Raw genomic sequence first — 13,311 nt, forward strand, 5'->3', positions numbered from 1 at the left:
TAATGCACTGTGAGAACTTCATATTCTCTTTATGTAAGAGCTTTCTGTGCTTCTGATTTCAGGCGATCATGGCTCAGCTTCCCCAGGAGCAGAAAGCAAAGATTGCGGAACAGGTGGCCAGTTTTCAGGAAGAAAAGAGCAAGCTGGATGCTGAGGTGTCCAAGTGGGACGACAGTGGCAATGACATCATCGTGCTGGCCAAGCAGATGTGCATGATCATGATGGAGATGACGGACTTCACCCGGTGAGCAGCGCCTCCCTGCAGGCCACCTCACGCAGGCAGGATGTGCTGCTCCGTACATCCTTTGCTGTTCATCTCCACCTACGAGGGCTTTAGTTACAATCATCCTTGTTCCCTTTTTTCAGAGGTAAAGGACCACTCAAAAACACATCAGATGTGATCAGTGCCGCCAAGAAAATTGCTGAGGCAGGCTCCAGGATGGATAAGCTTGGCCGCACCATCGCAGACCATGTAAGTAACAGACTTGCCCCACAGGTCTTAAAGTTCATGCTGGACTCGGGCAGCCCAGGGGTGGTAACAGTGTTTTTTCATGAGCCACAGCACTTTCCTAATCTCAAACAGTGTTCTTAACTCACCAACCTGCTTGATTAGCATCAGCATAGAGTTTTAAGGATTTCTGAATTCCTGTTTCTTTGACAAGTTTTATAAGACAGGCCCAGTTTGCATTACAGCACATCTCTGCATTACATCACATACACACATAGGTGTGTATGTCCTAAAATCTTGCTTTGATTGACACCTAAAACCAGCCTTTACTGTTAGCTCTTCGGATCTCTTTAGGATGTCAGCTCTGGGTAGGAGCTAATTCTGCAAGCCCCAATAATATACTGAAACTAAGTGCGTTAAGAGCCTCTTATGGGTGTATTTCATGTAAGAATCAGGAGCTCTTTTGTCTGGTGCTTTGGAAGCATGATGTGCCGAAGTGGGGACAGACGTCTGTGTTCCCAGCCACCCAGCCTTCATCCCTTTTCTCTACTGATGTGTTGAAAAAAATGTGTAAACCTCCAGGAAAGTTTACAAGCTATTTTCAGCTATAGTTACAAAGCCTTCCCACTGCTTTCCCTCAAGTGTCCACATGCTCAGCCTGCACCAGGGCTGCAGGACAGTGACAGTGCTCAAGCCAAAGACTGGGAAGCCCTCCTTAACGCCCCTCTTTAAGGGCTTATATCTGGTACTCAGCCCCAGTACATCTACTGGCCACATGAATGTGAGCGCCATCTGGTCTCTTCCTCTCAGCAGCCACCACTCAGTCCATCGTGCACAGCCTGCGCCTGCAAGACTGGCCTACCTCACTGACTCCCTGCTCCACCCTCCACACAGCTCCCAACACAGTCTTCTTACACAACCATCTTAAAATGCAAATGAGGCATGGCTCTGCCATGCTTCAGGAGCTGCTGAGAATAAAAAACCCCAGCCTCACAGAAGGGAGGTGTTTGCGTCAACACTTGAGAGGTGCTCTGCTTGCTTTGGTTGACGCACTTGTTCTCCATCTTTGCCTAAAATGACTCTCCTTTCATCAGGTGTTTAGAGTGTGCACCACTGAGCAGATCTGGGCCCTCTTGAGCAGACAGCCCTTCACTCTAGCTCATGACACCGTCACTTTTCTCCAGAGGCAGGGACCCCAGCAGAGTTGCTGAGGGTGGTGACAGCCCGGGTACTTGGATAATCCTCTCTCATCCTTGCTGCAGCACAGACTGAGCCTGTCAGAATAGCCCTAGGAATGGGTGTGTTTGGGCTCAAGAGTGCTTGGTGCTAAGTCCGCTCTCTCGTCAGTGCCCAGACTCAGCCTGCAAGCAGGACCTGCTGGCCTACCTTCAGCGCATCGCCCTTTACTGCCACCAGCTGAACATCTGCAGCAAAGTCAAGGCCGAGGTGCAGAACCTTGGTGGGGAGCTGGTCGTCTCTGGGGTAAGTTTCATCTATCAGTGGGAGGAAGTGCTGGGAGAGGACCATAGTTTCCTCTCGGAGGCTGAGGGCTGCACGTCAGCTCCTCTGTGCATATTGCAGCTCCGTTGAACACGGTTGGAGACAGCTAGGAGCCCTTACTGTGCTGGCCTCTTCCCTTGTGCTTCTGTGGGAAAGAGTATTTTTATCCTCCTGTTTTTTCTTCTTCTAGAGAGAAAGTGAGCCTGTTCAGAAATTGCAGAGACATACAGCCTTTCTCAAACCCCCTCCACCCTCAAAGAGCCCCAGTACACTCTCTCCCCTTGTCTGTTTCCCAGGTCACATCACACAGTTCTGGACCTGTCACCCTAGGGGAACAAGGACACCTCCCTCCATGGAAGCCCCGTGGCTTCTGCTAAACCCCACACAATTTCCTTTCAAAGAACTTTGAATGTTGGACATACTTAGACCATTTGTTTACCTGCTCCAACATCAAATGCCCCTGTCTCTGGGGACAATTATCCATCTTCTCTAAATGTGAGGGCAGTCCCCTGGGTCATTACTGAAAGCATGGGGCGCTCTGTCCAGGAGGCTGACCTAAGCCCCCCACCCCATGCCTGTGGCTGTTGACAGTGCTTGTTCTGCAGATCATCCCCCGCCTTGGTTGAGGGCTAGGGCAGGTAAGGTAATGGTACCTTACGTTTTTATTACTCGTCCCTTCAGAAGATCTGAAATACAGGCATTTTCAGGGTGTTTGGATGAGAGCACCTAGCAGTTGGGAAAGCTGATTAGGAATGAGGACTGGTTCCGGGCCCCAGGGGAGTGGGGACTCCCTGTCGGGGACTGACAGGCCAGCTGGACCTTCCACCCCAGACCCTGGCCTGTGCTCCTCACCTCCTGTCTGTGCCTCTCAGGTGGACAGCGCCATGTCCCTGATCCAAGCCGCAAAGAACTTGATGAATGCGGTGGTGCAGACAGTGAAGGCATCGTACGTGGCCTCCACCAAATACCAGAAGTCCCAGGGAATGGCGTCCCTCAACCTCCCTGCTGTGTCGTGGAAGATGAAGGCGCCTGAGAAAAAGCCCTTGGTGAAGAGAGAGAAACAGGATGAGACGCAGACCAAGATTAAAAGAGCATCTCAGAAGAAGCACGTGAACCCCGTGCAGGCCCTCAGTGAGTTCAAAGCTATGGACAGCATCTAAGGCTGCCCGGGCCCTCCTAAAGATCCCTCATCGTTCTTCACTCACGTATATTTGCTAAATAGAACACTGATGTTAGATCCCATAGGGAAATAGATTCTTGAGACCTGGCCAACCTGGTGACTTTTGTAAGGACATACTTGTGTTTAAGTCATAGAATTCAGGGGCATATATCTAGCTATATTTTTTATACTCCTAAATAATTAAAAGTAAAAATTCCATAACCAAAGAGACTCCCACATGAACGTGTTAGTAACACTGTTGACCAGGTTGAGATGCCTGTCCTCCCAGTGGTGGCAGCAGTAGCTTTGGGAGAGGGGAGCTGCCTACATCTTGGTTCAGGGAGGGGCTTCCCCCAGTTCTGGCCACTTGGCTGGTAGTAAATGACCAAAGACGACCCGGAGGAAGCATCCCGGGCGTCTTAGGAGGCCTTGGAGAAAGGAACATTCCCAGACAGGTTTTGAGAGGGACAGACCACACAAAACTAATTAAAACAATGTATCACAAAGAGAATGGATTACTCTCTTTATAACATGAAAGGAGGATTTTAATGCATGGTTACAATTACTAATGTACTCTGCTGTGGGACATTAATAAAGTTGCTTTTTTTCAGGCTAGAATGTTGTGATGCCATAATCAGAACATGCTCTTTTAACTTCCTTCAGCTTCCAAATGCAAATTCATCATTGGGTTCACTTCTAATAATTGCAGCGCTTCCTGCCTTGGGCTTAGGAGAAGCCTGACAAAATAATAGTGTTTGCTTAGGCAATAATTTAGACTTACCTTATTTGTGATTACTATAGCGATTACTATAACTACAAGGTATAATTTTACTTTATTTAAATTTTATGAATTTGAATGTTTTTTACACTAACTTTTCCGAATAAAGTCCACTATGAAACCAAGTCTAAGGGGCCAGAGTTCTTTTCTTTGCCTTCCCATAGAGTGGAGTTTTACATCAGACATCTCCTGGATTTGCCCCCAGCATCTGCCATGCTTCGGCCTCCCGTTGGCCCTCTTTCCTGGATGGTACTGCCCAGGGAGGGAGCAGACTGTGCACAGGGCTCCAGACTGTGCCTCCCTGTAGCTTCCAGGCTGGGAGGGCCACGCCCACCGTGGGAATTCACATGTCTGCACTTCAGGGTGCAGGGCAGAACCTCAGAGGCATCCTTGACATCTCCCTGGAGGTCACCCTCCCCTTCTGAATCATCCCCACTGGTTTGTAACTGTACCAAGATGATGGCTGCCTTACAAACCTCCTAAACCTGCTGTCCTTTCCCAGCCTACATCCCCATTCCTTTAAAGAGTGTCGTCCTTGTCTCCCCTTCCTCACTTCCTGCCGCTCCAGTCAGCTCTGCACGCCCATATTCCTCTCTGCACCGTCAGTGGCCGAGGTGCACAGGCCCTCCCTGCTCACAGCTCCTCCTCTGCCTCCAAAGCACCTCACTCCGGTTTCCGGTTCTTCACAGGGTGCTCCTCCTCCTCTTCCTAGCTGGTCAAAGTTTCGCTGTCTGTCCCAGGGCTCAGTCCTCAACCTCTTCTCTTTGGTTCTGCTTACTCCTGATCTTAGCCAGATATCTGGCTTTAAATACCATCCAAATGCCAACTTTTCCTAGAACTAGACTTCTATAACTGGCGGTCTCCTCAACTCTCCACTTGGATGTCTTTATACATATTTCACACAGATTCTTCCCTTTGAAATGTATGCTGGGGCCAACTACTTCTCACCAGTTCTGTTTGCCGTCACCTGGTCCAAGACCTCATCACTGCATTAACTTCTCTTAGCATGTAACAAACTGCCCTCAAACTCAGCAGCCAAGACAACAAGCATCACTCACAGCTTCTGAAGATCAGGGATCCAGGAGCAGCCGAGTGGAAGATTCTGACGCTTGGGTCTCTTGTGAGCAGAGGACCCACTTCCAGGCTCCTTCACAGGGCGGGGGTGGGAGGCTGCAGTCCGTGCCAGGTGGGCCTGCCTTCCCACAGAGTGGCTCACGCCCCCACCAGATTGAGCGAGCCGAGAGGATGGCAACCAGATGGAAGCTACGGCGTGTTTTAAAAACCTGATCCCAAAAGCGATACGTGATGCCTTCAGTGTTATGTTGGTGACACAAACCACCCTTGGTCCACAGTGGGAGGGGACAACACAGGGGCACAGGCCAGGAGGTGGCTCCCATGGTCGTCTGCATGTGGACACTGCAGTAGGCTCCTTCCCTGCACTGCCCCCACCAACCCCCACCAGGCGTTCCCCCTCAGAGACAAGCCAGAGCATGTCTTTCTCTTAGCTCAACCTTCCAGTGGCTTCCATGTCCTAAAAGCCAGAGTCCTAATGATGAGTGTGGCCGCTTTTGTCTCTGGCCTTTCTTTGCATCTGCCCTTTGCCAGTTTTGGTTCTGCTCTCCCCAGAAACCCCCCACCCACCCCACTCCCCATTTCCTTCTCAAGATCTCCTTCAGATGTCTTGTCAAAAGTCTATCAGAAAGACCTCCCCTGATATTTTGCCTCCCTGCTTCACAGGGATAGGAATCCACTCTCCAAGGCCCAGGACACAGTGAACAGATACCCTGGGGACCTGGGGGTCCCTCGTGGGGCCAAGCCCACAGACGCTGACCTCCCTTCACTCGGCCCTTCCTCCTGACTGACTCAGAATCCACGCTGACACTTGGAACACTCATGGCTTTTGTTGCCGTGACCTACAGCCCCGCACCCAAGCGCCACGTAGACCATCCAGTCCACCTGTCTGCTCAGCCCATCCACTTCTCTCAGAGGCTGAGCCCACCCTGGTCTAGACAGCCCCCTCCCTCAGCCCCCAGCATCCATTACCCACTCTCCACCAAGTGGTAAAAGAAACATCCAAAAACATTTCTCAAGAGTCAGCCCTCTGCACACAGCCCTCAGGGACCCCATGCCTGCTCTGGCAGTATCTGGACTAACCGTGCCCTTTGCACCCACACTGCCTGCCAGACGCGATTCCTAGGATGTCCACACGCTGCCCCCCATGAGCCCATCACTTGCATGTCCCAGGCATCACCCTCACCATCCCAACATTAATAGCACACGTTCCCAAAAGATGCAAGTTCTACTGAGCTTCACTTCCTCCTTAAGCAATAGCTATGAAATGTTTGCTGTGCTACAGTTTTTCTAATACACATTAAAATTCACTTTAGTAAAGTGTTCATTGCTATAGCACCTAAAATCTCCCCTTGTGCCATGACGGGCAAGCGTGGCCCACGACCACCCCCTTCTCACCAGGCCTTGGCCCTGTTGCCCCCAGCATGTGGCATCACAGTGCCAGCTCACACAGGGCTGGTCTGGCATTCTTTGGGGAAAAGGCGGTGGTCTTGGTGACCCCGTAACCTCTCAAAGGCCCTGGCACGTGCTTGAGAAATAGTTGAACTGTTCGAATGACTCACTGCTTATTTAAACCAATCAGAAGATACTGGGAAGCAGAAAGCAGGTCACAGAGGCGGCACCAGAGGTCTTAACCAGCGATCCTGAATCCTCCATCCTCCTCACAGACCGTGGGCTGAGCTCAGGGGAGACCAACCTCACCGTGTCCATGCGGGGGTTGCTCCTGCCCCTATGCCACCGCTAAGAGGGCTGTCTCCCCTCACATCCCGAGGTTTCTTGCTTCTCAGCCAGGGTAGCCATGACCCTCAGTGTCACCTCCCTGGGTGACACCTCAGGCCAGCTCCTCCCCTGGGTGCCTCAGCCTGGCATTACGGGCCAGCTGCCCCGCACCCCTGCTCTGGCCATGACCTCACGCAGGCTGGGCAGAGCCCCGCTGCTCTCCCCTCTGCCCTGCTAACCATAGGGCAGTGCCTCCCACAACCCCCGGGCAGACACTTCCAAGGGCCCTCCTCACCTCTGCAGCCTTAATGCTCACAGCGTCCACTCTCCACCCAGGCAAGGATTGCCCCCCACTGAAGGAAGAGGAGCAGCTGCCTCATGCTGGGCACACCCAGGGCCCGTGTAGGCCTTCACCCACATCCCCCAGTTGTTCGTTTGCTGCCTGTGACGTGTCGCTATTACTGCCCCTCAAACTACAGGAGTGGCGACCAACTCTCTCACCCAAGTCACACAGCTCACGAGTTGCCCAGCCCCTCCTCCCAGCCGCTCAGTCAGTCCCTCTAACGCCCCCAGGTTCAGACCAGCCCTCAGGAGCCCCAGAGGGCAGGCTCTTCTCCCCAGCGACGCCCTCAGACTCCCACCGCACCTGCCCGTTCCTGCATGGGTCCTCAGGACTGCGTGTCAGCGTGCACGGGTTCTCCAGGCTCTTGGGTGAGGTCACCCTGTCACTCACTGGTCACGGGACCCCAGTCCAAAGCATTCTAGCCCTCAATTCTCACACCCCCATTTCCTGCCTGACCAAGTTTGCCTTCCCTCAGTGGTTCTCATCAGCACACAAAAACATGTCATAGACCCCCGAGTTTAAAACAAGGGGACAGAAAGCTTTTCTGGGTCCATGTCTCCCTCCCCTGAGACAGAGCTCCTCAGGGGAACGTTGGGACCGTGTCCAGTGCCCACCACCACTCTCCCCGCTCGGTCCAGCCCTCCTCTCGGCCTGTCGTGCTGCTGGCAGCCACGTTCCCTCCTAGTCACGCTTTCTTCAGATTCCCACCATCACATCCTCACTCACCTTGCTCGAGTCTCCTTAATATGCTCCCCCTCTTGGTCTCTAACACTCAGCTAGTCCAGGCCACTGACCTTGCTTCTCTTCTTCTTGATCAATAATGTGCAACAACCAGGTTTTCAGGGAGGGATGGGGAGAGGCTGCATATATATATCCATATATTTTGTTACACATTTTACTCCTATAAAGGAATTACAGTACACAACTCAGAATTAACAAAATAGGCAATATTCTTTACTCTCGATTCCACACAGCTTAAATTCCACTGAGGCCTTCTTTGATTTTTGCTCAAATCTTGCATCCATAGCCAACCTATGGTTGAAACTGACAAATGAGTCTAGTTCTGACATGAATGTTGGTTGATATTTTTGTTTACCTTAAGGAGTAAGGAAGTGAAAGAACAAAAATAAATGTGGGGATTTCACTTGTCAGTGAATGATGACTTTGCTCAATCAGATAATATCTGTCAAATACTGTAAGATAATTTCCTCATTTTTTTGTGCTAAATATAGATGACACACAAAGCTTAATTGGCATTAATGTCTTCTTCATCACCCTCTTTTAAGTCTAGACAATCAACAAAACAATAAATTAAGCCTTGATTTGTAACATTTCCCGACTTCCCTGGTGTAAATACTCCCACCACATCAGATTTCCAGCCACCCACGAGGTGTCCTGCTGGTGGAGCAAGGAAAAGAAGTTCGAGTGCACGGTTAGTGTTTCCACCATCAGATGCGATAGACATTAAGTAATCTCAGAAGCACACAAATGCTAGGAAAGGAAACGTCTGAGTATTTCAAAGTGTTAGTCGCTCAGTTGTGTCCAACTCTTTGTGATCCCATGGATCCCACCAGGCTCCTCTGTTCAAGGGATTTTCCCAGGCAAGAATACTGGACTGGGTTACCATTTCCTCCTCCAGGGGATCTTCCCAACCCAGGGATCAAACCCAGGCCTCTTGCATTGCAGGCAGATTCTTTACCATCTGAGCCACCAGGGAAGTATTTATTACAATTTTTTAGATGTAATTTACACAGTAAAATTCACTTTCTGGGGTGTCTGAATTTTGACACATGTAGTGGTTGTGTAACCACCACAACTGAGACACAGAACATTTCCAACATGCTCCCCAAAATTCCACTGTGCCACCCCACTGTTGTTGAAATGTCCCCTAAGTCCTGAACAAGCCCTTTCCCTATAGTTCTGCCTTTTCCAGAATGTCCCATAAGTCAACAGTATGCAGCCTTCTGAGCCTGGCTTCTTTTGAGTCCGCAGCATGCATCTGAGACACACGCGTGTGCCGCGGGCATAGCTGTCTGTTCTTCCGCGTGGAGCAGAGCACCGTGGGGATTATTTCCATGTTGGTCCATCCACCCCCAGATAAGGGACATTTTACCTAATTCCAGTTTTGTTTTTACAAATAAAGTTGATATAATTGTTCAAGTACAAGTTTTTGTATAAACAAAGATTTTTATCTTGAGTAAATACCTAGGAATAAGAATGGGATGCTGTCTCACGGGCATTTTTTTCACCTGCTTATGTGTCATTTGTATATCCACTTTGGTGATGTCTTTGCAAATCTTTATTTTTGAAAATTGGGTTGACTGTTTTCTGGCTTTGGGAATTCTTCATATATTCTGGATGCAAAATCCTTTGTCAAGTATTTTTTTTTGACATTGATTCTAGATACAAATCCTTTTTGCCAAGTATATATTTTCTCCCTGTTTTTGGCTTGTCTTTATTTTAATTTCACAGAACAAGTTTCTAATTTTGATATAGTTCAATCCATCAGTTTTTAACTTTAGGAATTGTGCTTCTGGTGGTATAGCTAAAAACTAAAGTCACAAATATTTATTTTCCTCTCTTCTAAAAGTTTTACAGTTTTTCATTTTACAGTTTTTCATTTAGGTCTGTAGTTGGTTTTGAGTTAAATTTTGGGTAAGACAACAGTTATAGGTCAAGGTTCATCTTCTAAAACATGGCTGTCCAGTTGCTGCAGCAACTTCAACTTTATTGAAGTCCTGAGGTAAGGCTTCATCCTGGACTCTTTTTTTCCCCTCACACCCCACATGCAGTCAGCCAGCAAGTCCTCTCACGGTGACCTTTAAAACACAGTGGAGTCTGACCACATCACCTTCTCCATCATCACCCTGGTTCACACCACATCAGCTCTCACCTGGATTTTACATCAGACCCTGTGCCAGCCACCTGCTTCCGTCCTTGCTCCTGTGTCATCTGTTCTCACCACAGCAGCGTGCGTGGTCCTGTTAAAATGTCAGTCACGTCAGGTCTGCCTTCCGCTCACAAGTCTCCAATGGCCCCCATCACAAAGCAGCAGCTCCAGTCCTCACCAGGGCTGCCAGGGTCCGCCCTCCTCATGGTGCTTATTATCCTCCCTTCCACCGACTCTTGCTTTTCTTCCAACACCCCAGCCATGTTCCTGCCTCTGCTATTTCCTTATATACAAAGCACTTCCCCAGATCCCACAGGGCTCACTGCCTCACTTCCTTCTCTTCACACTGCACCTCCTCAGAGAGGCCTTCCCTGACACTCCTCATCCCCCCATTCTGGGCTTTATTTTTCTTTAGTTTTCAGCATTCACTGTCAGACATCATGTTACATAGCCCAGGTTGTGCTCCTTGGCTATAGGTCCCAGAGGCTCTTCCTAGACCTGCAGACAACAGTCACCGATGAACTGGATGGTGGAACCAGAATCCACCAGAGACTAAGGACCAAGAAGGCAGAGGCCCTGGACGACCCGGATGAGGCCACTGAGAAGGCAGACTGCAGCCCAAGCTCCACCCCTGCCAACGTCTTGTGTTATGTATGTGAAGGAGATGGCAGATGCAGTGCCATCACCTGGCTGTGGGCTCAGTCGCCTGGCACTGTCTGCCTCCCCTCACTCACTCCTGAGCCCCAGCACCTTTCTGGACATGGCCTGCTCAGCCGTCTCTCCTGGCCCTCCTACCACTGCCTGTCAGATTAATTAAAATGATCATCTTCTGAGCCAAACATTCAAACTTTGCAAAGCGTGTTCCGCCCAGCAAACTCCAGCTCTGCCCCTCGCTGCCTCTGTGACCTCAGGCAGATCATTCAGCCTCCCTGGCCGTGACTTCCTCATCTGTGAAATGTACAGGCTACTGACAGGTTTAGAGGCTGCGAGCCAGCAGGCATCCAACTCGGAGGACTCTGGTCTGAGCCCCATGATGCCCGAGCCAGCAGGCATCCAACTCGGTGGACTGATCCCCGTGACGCCTGGGCCCCGAGGCATCCTACCCCAACTCCACAGACCCTGGCCTCCCTCCCACCCCCCTGGAGAACGCTCTGCTGCAGCAGCCCTCCCAGGCTCTCCGTGGGCAGGAGCAGGGCTGAGGCCACTGACCTGCCCCGGGTTCCTCTGGGCCTCAGTTTGCCCTCAGCTCAGCGAAACTGCGATTTCTACACGCAAGGCCAGAATGGGGAGAGTTCTACACAGAGGCTGGGAGGGGCGGCCTAAGCAGCAGGAGTGAGCCTCTGGTGCATTGGGAAAAGCTGAAAAACAAACGCACCAGAATCCAAATCAGGAAAGCCCAGAGCAGGGGTTGCTGTGGCAACCTGCAGCAGGCTCCCAGCCTGGCGCTCAGCCTCTCCGGGGTGGGGGCTGCGGCTTGTCAGGCTCAGCCTCCCCTGCCTCCAAGGCTGCCACCTCCTGCTCAGCACAGAGCACATGGATGCAGAAGAGAGGCAAGGGCACGGAGAGGCCCCTCTGCTCTGTCAGGTGGGCCCAGCCTGGGCTCCCACTACCAGCTGTGGAGAGATTATTCCTCTCCCAGAGTGATACCTCCACCCAAAGGCCTCCAGAGTGCACCGAGCGCCCCCAGTCCCACCACCCAGGACCCAGCCTCACCCATCAGTTGCCTGGCCTGGGCTGACATAGCACCCCTGTGTGTGGAGATGCCCTCAAGCTTCTGCCACCAGCCTTGAAACTAACATGCAGGCACAGGATGGAGGGGCAGACTGCACAGCTGGGTGAGGAGAGGCGAGCGTGCGTGCTGGGCACTGGTGTGGTGCTTTCCATGTGTCTTCTCACATTTAATGGCCTTCCCTTCTGACAGAGGAGGAAACAGTCTCCGGGAAGCTAAGTGTCACCCAAAGTCACAGAGCCACTGGTGGGAGAGAGCTGGGTCCAGCTGGGAGTCTCTTAACTCCTAGGCCTGGATCCTTCCCACAGGGCCCATTACCAGGTGACCACCCAGCATGTCACCAGGGCACCTCAGCAGCCTGTCACCCAGTGACCACCAAAGCGCTATGCCCAGACCACACAGACACAAGCAGACACTGGCCGTCACGCCTCCATTTAATGGCCAAGCCAACACAGCCCAGATGATGCCCAGGCCCCAGTAGGGAAGCCCCCCCCTCCTGCCTGGTATCCCCTGAGGAGCCCACCCAAGCTGGTGCCCCTCAGTCTCACAAGTAGCGTCCCGGTGTCAGGGGCAGCCTCATCTCAGCTCTGTCAGCAAGCTGTTGATGGAGTCCAGGAGCTCCCGGAAGTAACCCTCATCCTCACCCTCCTGGAGCTCCAGGGCGGCCAGTGCCTGGTACTCAGCCTGCAGGGTGCCCAGTGTCCTGTGGAGCTGCGTGTCCTGATGGAAGTGGTCCCGGCAGGTGGCCAGGAGGGCGCCCAGCGTCTGCAGCACCTTCTCGCGGGCGTCGTGCTCTGGCAGCGCCAGGAGGTGGGCGGTGATCTCGCACCAGCCCTGCTCCTGCAGGCTGGGCAGGAGGTGCACCTGGCGATACTGCTGCAGCCTCTTGGGGGACATGTCCCGCGTCAGCTCGGCATCCTCCTCCGCAAACATCTGCCGTCCGCATGGCCAGGGCAGGGGTGGGGGCACACGGGACAGAGAACAGATAGAGAGCCGTCAGCTCCGCCCTTCAGACTTGAAGGCACTTGGCTGACCCGAGTCTGTCCCCTCTCTGTCCAGACCCTTGGGCCTCAAAGGCCCTTCAGGGGGAAGGTCAGCTGGATTCACAGCTCCACACATGCTCTCCAGCCCGTCCACATGTCCACCCATCTGTCCATCCATCCACTCATTCAAAAAAAAAAAAAAACTACAGTGTGCCAGGTGCTGGAGAAACCAGGACGGAGACAGGATCCCTGCCGTCAAGCAGCTCAGGATCTGGGGGAGCAGGTCCTACATGTCACGGTGCATTTTGTGTAGCGGGGCGGGGCGGAGGCAGACAGTCTGGGCTCAAACCCTGCTCCACCACTGACAGCTGAATGACCAAACGGCCGTGGGCGGCACTGCGCCTCCCTGGGACTCAGTCACCACCCCTCAAGTGGGCGAGACGACGAAGCCCCTTCAGGATGGTTGGGAGGACTCAACAGGACAGCGAACACGCAGCCAGTGCCCGGCACACGGAGCCCACTAATGAAGTGAGCTTTACCATCGTCAAACGTCAGCTGTGCCAGCAGCGGCATCACCACCACAACCACGGATCCACTCCCTCAGAGGAGTCGGGCATGGTGGGGAGAGGAAGCTGGCACTTATCTGAGTCTTGTGAGGCTTGTGGGAGTTGTCTGAGGGGACGAGGATGGA

General features: G+C 52.2%; 2 protein-coding genes across 8 annotated transcripts in view; one reads left to right on the forward strand and one right to left on the reverse strand.

Annotated features, from left to right (window-relative positions):
• CTNNA1 (catenin alpha 1) overlaps positions 1-4,010 on the forward strand; it is a 329,686-nt gene extending 325,676 nt beyond the window's left edge. For all 3 annotated transcript variants that reach the window (XM_055554916.1, XM_055554907.1, XM_055554919.1), the window contains 4 exons: positions 63-244; positions 367-472; positions 1,796-1,930; positions 2,821-4,010. In XM_055554916.1, coding sequence (XP_055410891.1) covers positions 63-244; positions 367-472; positions 1,796-1,930; positions 2,821-3,108 — 711 coding nt within the window. In that variant the 3' untranslated portion in view covers positions 3,109-4,010. The remainder of the gene's footprint in view (positions 1-62; positions 245-366; positions 473-1,795; positions 1,931-2,820) is intronic.
• An 8,045-nt stretch (positions 4,011-12,055) lies between these two features.
• Positions 12,056-13,311, reverse strand: part of SIL1 (SIL1 nucleotide exchange factor) — a 246,140-nt gene continuing 244,884 nt past the window's right edge. For all 5 annotated transcript variants that reach the window (XM_055554958.1, XM_055554943.1, XM_055554951.1 and 2 more), the window contains exon 10: positions 12,056-12,570. In XM_055554958.1, the coding sequence (XP_055410933.1) occupies positions 12,214-12,570 (357 nt within the window). In that variant the 3' untranslated portion in view covers positions 12,056-12,213. The remainder of the gene's footprint in view (positions 12,571-13,311) is intronic.

The sequence above is a fragment of the Bubalus kerabau genome, chromosome 1 (genome assembly GCF_029407905.1).
Source record: "Bubalus kerabau isolate K-KA32 ecotype Philippines breed swamp buffalo chromosome 1, PCC_UOA_SB_1v2, whole genome shotgun sequence".
NCBI lineage: Eukaryota > Metazoa > Chordata > Mammalia > Artiodactyla > Bovidae > Bubalus > Bubalus kerabau.